Source organism: Triturus cristatus, chromosome 7, assembly GCF_964204655.1.
Source record: "Triturus cristatus chromosome 7, aTriCri1.1, whole genome shotgun sequence".
Taxonomy (NCBI): Eukaryota; Metazoa; Chordata; class Amphibia; order Caudata; family Salamandridae; genus Triturus; species Triturus cristatus.
The window spans coordinates 786,819,018-786,827,641 of record NC_140590.1 but is presented as its reverse complement, the minus strand read 5'-3'; the positions used below and the strand labels follow the sequence as shown (position 1 = coordinate 786,827,641).

General features: G+C 47.8%; 1 protein-coding gene across 1 annotated transcript in view; it reads left to right on the top strand.

Annotated features, from left to right (window-relative positions):
- The first annotated feature begins 2,912 nt into the window (after positions 1-2,912).
- NIPAL4 (NIPA like domain containing 4) overlaps positions 2,913-8,624 on the top strand; it is a 59,005-nt gene continuing 53,293 nt past the window's right edge. The window contains exon 1 of the mRNA XM_085617603.1: positions 2,913-3,360. Coding sequence (XP_085473729.1) covers positions 3,324-3,360 — 37 coding nt within the window. The 5' untranslated portion in view covers positions 2,913-3,323. The remainder of the gene's footprint in view (positions 3,361-8,624) is intronic.

Below are 8,624 nucleotides of genomic sequence, written 5' to 3'. Positions count from 1 at the left end.
CCCTGTCTTCCTCCTCTCCCTCCCTCTCTCTCCCTCCCTCTTCCTCCCTCTGTTGCACTCTGTCTTCCTCCCGCTGTCACCTCCCCCCCTGCTCTCACTCCCTGCTGCCCTCCATCACCTCACCCTGCTGTCCTCTGTCACCTCACCCCGCGCTGAGACGGCTTCCAGGGAACGCACACGGCCGCACCCAAGTACTTCACAGGTCTTTTAAAGACCATTCACTTGTTAATGAGACTTTGTTGTATTTCACCTCTTCTTAGCGCCCCTGCATCTCCACTCAATGAGAGGGGAGATGCAGGGGTGCTAAGAAGAGGTGAAATACAACAAAGCCTCATTAACAAGTAAATGGCCTTTAAAAGAATCGCCCGGCCTCACAGCTCCGCGCTGCTGTAACCGGCGGTGTTCGCTGACAAGCACAGGGCACAGGCACTGTCTGCAATGTCCGCGGGCCGCCAAGGAAGGCTTGCCGGGCCGCCAACGGCCCGCGGGCCGTACTATGAGTACCCGTGACCTAGAGGGACTCTTGGCATACTAAACTTAGTATATACCATACTATAGAAAACAGCACCTACTTCTTACCTCGTACTACACTGAGGTTAGGTACACTGGGGTAGAACTATTTAGAAGCATCAGACGAGTATTCAATTTTTAGCCTGTGGTATTTATGTATGTGTATATGAATATATGTCATAGCTAAAAGACAATACTATTGCAGTATTATTTCTTCTTACTGCTTACGCTGTGCGTATTACATCTTGCTTACTGTCTAATGATCGTGACAGCTCATATCTCTTACATGAGAATCAAGACTGTTCAATAAATCCTTTAATTGAAACGCCCGTCTATCTATTTCTGTGTACCTCTGGAGAAACTAAGCATGCACGATTGACTGAGTGAAACTGTTATCAATTATTTCCACGATTCTGAGACGCGTTCTGAATCTAAGGGTAACAAAGTTGTCATGTTTATGCGGTTGTCAGAAACTAATCCCTTCTTGTTCATTCAAGAGGTTTCTAGTGACCTCTGAGTTAGCTGGCACACACAAGTAATTAAGTTTAATGTACTTGATAGGAGCATACTGACCTTAGTCCTATGCAAAAACTATAGTGTATATTATTCCAATGCGCAGAGCCTATAAGGGAAATAGGAACTACACTACAAACCAAGACCCGTGTAACACAAGACTTGGAAAACCAAAGGGACAGCCCTGCAGTCTCCACCCACAGCCATATACACACACAACATGGCTGCAGGGGCGGGCCCTGCTTGAAACCCCCAGCGCCGGAACAAACCCGGACCAGGACATCAGAAAAGCTCCACGCCCCAGCCCAGCACATTCGCGGGGAATGTCCTGATCCAGGAGCAGAAGCGCGACCACGCAGAGACAAAAAACAAAGACAGAAAAAAACAGCACATATAGAAGACCTTAAACAAATCCGTTAAAAAACTCATGGTACCGCAACACATCCTGCACAATTGGAAACAGCAACAGGAGACATGGAGCACCAGCGTTCCGACTGCCATCAAAGCAAGAAAAACAAGCATTGGCATAGCCAATAGGTCTCGCCTTTGGGACCTTATAAGTATTTAGCCATGCAACAGTTGCATAACTAAATACTTATAAGGTCCCAAAAGCGAGACCTATTTGCTATGCCAAGCGGCCGTAAAAGAGATCGCAATCGCGATCAAACATCAAAGCGGCCGTGCGGCCGCGAAAGTGAAGGTAAAAGCGGTAAAGCGCGGCGCACAGGGATAGTGGTGGGTGGGAGGGGTTTATATGACCTTTGGCTTTTTGTTTTTTTAGCATTTTGAGTGGCTGGTTGGAGGCAGGACTGCCTCGCTTTGTAAGTACTGGGACGAGGAGGACCTATGAGGGGATAATGCAAGACCTATTGCATGGTAAATGCTTGTTAAATTTCATGCGTTTTGTTTAATTTTGCATGCTCTAAGAAAGTTTACAGTCTCTCAATTAAAACATGTTCTGAATTATTGACAACAAAATCGTTGTTACGCTTATCTAAAAAAACTAACAATCATTGACAAAGTCAATAGTCCTTGCTAGTTTTACATGCATATCAGTCGTTGCGTTATAGATAGATATATATAGAAGCAATAACGGAATGCTCAGAGAGGTATCAAAACACCAGTCGTTCAGCAGAAACATTTTAAGGCAGGGTCAAGGTGGGGACTTGCCCAGGGCCTCCACTTTCCAACGCCCCCCCCCCCTCCTCCCCCTCCCCTCCGAAAGTGAACTCTGTCTATTTGACTATCTGTGTATTGTCTTCTTTATCCAAACATGTCGATCTGTCTCGGACATTGTCTCGCCACTGCATTGTATCTTTAAAAGGTTCAGTGTCCCATGAAAGACATATTTAAACTGCTTTGCGTCGCCTCTTAACCTTTAACTCATAATGTAGTACTGTTTAGCTTCAGGGACTTGAGTTAACAAGAAACGTGTAATAAAGTAAAAATGTATCCCTTACAGGAGCCCTCAAAATATGTCTTCCCCGCGGCCCCCAAAATCCTAGAAACGGCGCTGTGGGTGAGCACACACGCGCGCGTTTTTCACCCAACTAAAGCGCTGCTAAAACTTGGCCTTTTTGGGTGCAAGAGAGGAAGGGGAAAGTGTCGGAGACGGTTGATAGTTTGGCGGATGGCGACGTGGGCACCGCTCGAGCTCGTATGGGACAGTAGAGAGGGTTAGGGTAGAGGATATGCTGAGAGTAGACAGGTGGAAGAGAACAGCGAGTGGACAGGGCGATGGGAAAGACGAGAATTGTGAGGACAGGAGGAGAAAGGAAAATAATGTTTATAGAGAATGAGGAGGGATGGGATGGAAAGGAAAGGAAGCGAAAAAACGTGGTTGTAGAGGATCGGAAGAGCCGCAGGGAGGAGTGAGAGTGGCCGGCGGAGGAGCGAGGAGGATCAGAGAGGCACGGCCCGGGGTGGGCGTGGAGTGGAAGGGTGAAACGGATTGGAGGGTCAGCGTAAAGGTTTAGCTGGGAGGCGCCGCAAAGAAGAACAACCGAGAGGGGCCCTTTAATGGCAGGGGAGGAGTTAAGGAAAGTTTGGCTTTTGCGTGATGGGAGGTAGTGTGCGTGCAGGTAGGTGCTCAGGAGGTTAAAGCGATACTGGGAGTGGAAGAAAGAGAGCGCTTCTCCGGGACTGCCCTGCCTCTCTGCTGCAGCCCTTCACCTGGTTGGTACACGGCCCCATGTACAGCGTCATACCGCTTCATTCAGCCGTCCCCTCTAGCATCCTACCTGGACACCCGGCAAAAAAAAGAAAACAGCAACCGTCAGAGTGAAGCGCGAGAGGATCTGATGGAGGCGCTTTTAGCAAATCACAGCTGTGCGAACGGTGAGTGTTTGCACTTTTTTGGGGTGGGGTTGCGGGCGGGGCGAATTGTATGGTTTAAACCCAGAATGGTGCACTAAAAAGGTGTAAGTAGTGGAGAGAGGGAGGGTACGAGAACCAGAAGCACGGGTTTTGTGGAGCGAAATTTCTGTCGATCTGTGGGATAAGTATACCCCTCGGGGCAGGCCGGGACGAATACGAATGGGGGTTAGGCTGGAGGGGGCGTCTTCATCGTTTAGGGGGATAGTGCGAGTACATACACTCTGGGGCAGGTGTTGGAAGAAAAGAATAAGCCTGGTGCCAGGCAGAGCTTTGGGTAGGACCCACCTGTGCGAGGAAACCGGTTGTTCGAGAGCAGGGCATCTTAGGGGGGTAGGTATTGTTTGTGGAGGGTGGTTAGTTGTGCCGCTCCCGCCTGTCGCGCATTACTACTTCTGCGCGTTTCCTGGGCTGTGAATTGTCCTCTGCCTGTCGATGGGACATCTGGTGGCAGCACCCTCCCTTCTCAGAGGGCGCGCAGGTGTGCGCGCTACAAGTTGTTTGTGCTTCCTCTCTATGTCCTGTTTCTCAGTGTTCCGATGCAAATTTTCGCCTATTCAGAACACTACTCCCACCCCAGCCTTTGAACACCCTCACACTTATCGTAGGGTAGGAGCGTATTTATTTATGCTTTTTTATATAGCGCGGACTCTACCCGAAGGTGTCAGAGCGCTTCACAATAGGAACAGCAGCGTTACATGAGGAGAAAATTACAAGTGGGCATGTTACAAAAGCAAACGTTACATTACATGAGGCAAAAGTGACAAATGTGTATGTTTCAAAAGCAAACAAAATACAAGAAGAGGTAGCAAACTATACGTTACAAGAGGAAAAAGTGACATTTGTGCAAGTTACATAAGCGTACAAGATACAAGTAGAGGCGTATCTATCAGTAGTATAGCAGGTGCAGTGGCACCGGCGCGCTCCGAGGGACCCATTACATACAGCCCAGACATCGGGGCGTACCTTCCACAGGTGCGGTACCACTGGGTCCCGGAGGCATACTGAGCCCCGATGATTATTCCATTCTATAACCCAGACTGCAGCCACGGGACCCATTTCCTTCCTTGCTCTAAGGCGCACAATACACTGGCTATATATTTCTGCTCAGATGTAGCTGTTTTTGCTGGCAAACCTAGGGCACATGGGGCACTTCCCTTGCTTGCATTAAGGCCATTAAACCTGGGGTGGGGCGTGCGTCTCTCTCCCTCTGGAGTGAACTATGTGCATGGAGGGACCGTCCATGCTTGAGTAAATTTGGGGCGTTGGCAGGAGCTCTGGGTGACGAGCTGCGTGTGTGCGCTCTTCTGATGGCCAGGGTGGTGTTTGAGTTCCCTGCTGTGACATTTGATGACTTCCGTCCATCTCCGCCTCTTGCGCCCCGCTTTGTTTAGAGCCATCCAGATATTTGCCCATGAAGCCACCCGTGCTGGGGGCGAGGGAGGGGCTTCTATTATAATGTAAAATTGGAAGGGAAGCGGTGATCACAACACAGGGCCAGAGGGTACCCGGAAGACCCGATAGTTGGTTGGGTCTGAATGACCGACTGCATACCTCGCTCACAAGACTAAAAGAGGTGCAGTTAATGGAAACAATGAGGTGGGGCGGGGGGTGCCAACTCCCTTCAGGTGTACCTGACTGGGTCTTTGGAGACCTGAGTTTTGGCGTTGGACAGGAGAGAGGGAGTTTCTCGCAGCCTGAGTAACGTCACGGGGGGAGGGGAGGGAGGTAAACGGCTTTTCCCCCCTGGTACAAAGGATGAGTGAAAGGAGGCGTGGGCTCTTGTTATGCGTGTCTATCGAGAGATGGGGTGAGAGAAGCGATCTAGAGTGCTCGGTGTTTGGCCTCCTGCAGCGGCGCACCGGGGGGCCTGCTTGCTCAGCTGAGGGCTAGGTCTGCGTTAGTTTGCCTTCTACGTGACGTCTGTGACTCTTGCAGCGGGGACTTTTTTTGACACGCAAGTTTATTCGACAACAAGGGCCCTTCACCGGATGGTGATTGTTTTAGCTCAGTGGCTTGTTTGACGGGTGGTGGGTGTGTCTGGCCCAGGGCTCATCGCCCACTGGTGTGTTCGTTGCAGTTCGTGGTCTAATGATAGAGCTGTACATTCGATCCCGCTCGGGTAGCTTTGTTCTAGCTCGAGGGCGTTATTTGACGGTTGCTTTGTGAATCTCGGGGTAGAATATTGGACCGCAGTGTTCTGATTTGAGCACTGAATCCACACTGATATCCTTCGGGATTGATTTAAAAGTGTCAGTGGGCAGAGATGGAGTGGCTGTACTACTGCCGCCCCTGCCCAGCATCTTTGGCAGAGTGCACCAGCAGCCATACTCTTGAGACGAGTTGCTATTGGGTCTCCTCCTTCCCGCTCAGCAGGGCCACCGTCGTTTCCATTGGCTCTTTGCAGCTCTGACATATTCCAAGATTCCATCATATCACCAGTCCTCCTAAATCTCTAGTTCACAACCCAGCTGGACCTCACTGAGTTCTTCAGCTGTACCTCCTGCAAGGACACATAGGAAATTCAGATGGTGACATAGGGTGGATATGGACTTCTCGGGGTGACCATTTCCTCAGAGCGGTCATTCGGCAGATGGAGAACAACCAGCATAAACTTGACTCCTCCAAAACCTGCATCCCAACCACTTGAGAACAGCAGAATTACAAACTTACAACACCCCGACGCCAGAGGTTTGACCCGCTGCCATCAGTAGGAACTTAAGTACAAAATCTGGGAGTATTTGTGGACTTCAGTCTTTCCTTGATCTCTTAAGTGAATAAAGCCACAAAAAGTTCTCTTCTAAGCCACATAAATTGTTTGGCACGTTTTCACTTCCTTAAGTTTCTGACAAGTTATAGGCCACCATCGCCCTTGTTGTGTCGACACACATGGTCTCCAGGGAGCGGCACCATCTCCCTACTCTGACCCTGCAAAGGATCTGGCATTGGGATGCAGGCCAGCTCCTGGTGCATTGGAATGCTCCACACCAGCTTCACTAACTCCCAATAGCCAAAGTGCCTTCAAGGCACTTTGCAATGTTTACAGATCCATCCAAAGTAAGGGCTTATGCTAAATACAAGCACATTTCAAAAGCTTCTTGCATGAAAGAACTCTGCTACATTTTGTTTGTGTTCAGTAACAAGAACATAATGTTTGTTCTTGTTCCAAAGCAGCAGTTCAGTAAAAGGAAGGTGGTGTATTGGTTTTAACCACGTGACAAGTTATAGCCTTGTATTTGTCCTAGGTGTCCTCTGGCTAGGGGCTGTGATCTAGTTCTAACCCTGAGATGACAGAATTGCAACCCAGGCAATAGATTTGTTCTCTGCCTTGAGCATCAGCTTTGCAAGAGGTCAGGATCTCCCCCGGTGTAAGATTTGAAAACTACTATTAATGTGAGACTAATGAATCAACAGCTCTCTTAGGAATGTTGTATGCATGATACTTGCATTTATTCATATACCTATTAAGCATTTCTGTCTACTAGATATGCCACATTAAGACCAAGACTATTTTAAAACGAATCTGTATTTAGCATTGGATCTTTTCCCCCTCCATCAATGATCAATGCTGTGAGCGAAGGAACACGCAGGCCCTTAGAACCCCTTAGTTGACTTTTTAGGTCGACCATTCGAGACCTTTTGTATATACTTTAGTATATACTTATATGTGTATGTAATATGTGGGCTCTGGAGGTCAGCCCTAGGACTTGTCTGCTTCCGGTTAGGGATTTTTTTGTTTTCTTCAACTGCCTCTATTTAACTGTCTTGATGGAAAACGACCAGTAGAGGTCCGTAAAATACTAGATTTGCTTTAAAATTCTCTAGATTCCAGTCCATAGAAATTGTCTTCCACAGGCACCCGTAGACAATAATCAATAATATCTTTTTTCAAACCTTGGATTTTCAGTGATATGACCACCAAAGGTCCTGATTTTATATTAAAAGCAGAGCTTTGGACTATACATTTCTCGCTGAAAGGCATTATTTCTCTCCATGTGTCCCCATACCTGGCGTGTCATGCAGTTTGGTGCTTACTTTCCTTCCTTGTTAGAGAACAGTAGATGTTTCAGCACCTAGGTTAATGTGCTGCATAGCTAAATACATATAAGGTCCCAAAGGCGAGACCGATTGCATTGCAAATGCTTGTTTTTCTGGGTGCGTTTAACAAACTTTCCTGACAAAGATTTTCGAATAAGAGACACCAGTGTGCAGACAATGTAATCTCCTTTCACACTGGAGGAAAGACATCAGATATTTAACTTTTTGTCTTTTCAATTATCTTTTTGCTGGGACTTCTGTTGTGTAGGGCCAATTAGCGCTGTGTGTGCGCCACCACTGGGTTACAAAAAGCCCTAACAACAGTACACATTTTTAAATATACTTGCTGTTTTCTTCATCTTAGACCAGATGTATTAGGCAATTTAAAGGTCGCACACACTCCAATTCGGGGTGTGCAACCCTTAAAATGCCTTTTTTCTGATTTGCTTATTCAATTTTAGGAGGCAGAAGTTTCGACGGCTCCTAAAATGGGATTCCTGGTGGATACCAATTTGGTATCTGAAATTGGCTTGTTGTAAGCATCCCAAATTCTCAAATCCTATTTTGTTTCAATGTTTTGTGACCGAAATCCAGTCACAAAACTTTGTATGTTTGGGGGGGGGGGTGTGTCTGTGTGTGTGTCTCTCTATCAAAGTGGTAATCCATTTAGGGAAGGGGTTTCCTTGGGACACCTTACCTTGTGTTAATGTAAAAAGTAAAAAAGGTCTGAGGAGGCGGTGGTCCGAAATGATCACTGCTTCCTCTTCAACAAATGTTAAACCAGCATTAAAAATGCAATAGGTCTTGCCTTTGATTAAGTTAAAGCCCTTTGCTATACAATATAATTAGCAAAGCAAATGGCGTTAACTTAATCAAAGTGGGGAGGAAGCACACATGGGTGAGCACATCACGGAGGGAAGTGGGGAGGAAGCAAACATGGGTGAGCACATCACGGAGGGAAGTGGGGAGGAAGCAAACAAGGGTGAGCACATCACGGAGGGAAGTGGGGATGAAGCACACATGGGTGAGCACATCACGGAGAGAAGTGGGGCGGAAGCACACAAGGCCCTGGTGTACATAGGGTTATGGGCAGGGGGCCCGGGTGTATTCCTATTTGCTGGACACAGAGCCCTCAAAGAGTCTGGGTGCTTTGTGCTGCTCTTTGGGGCTATCCTCCCCAAAGATACACA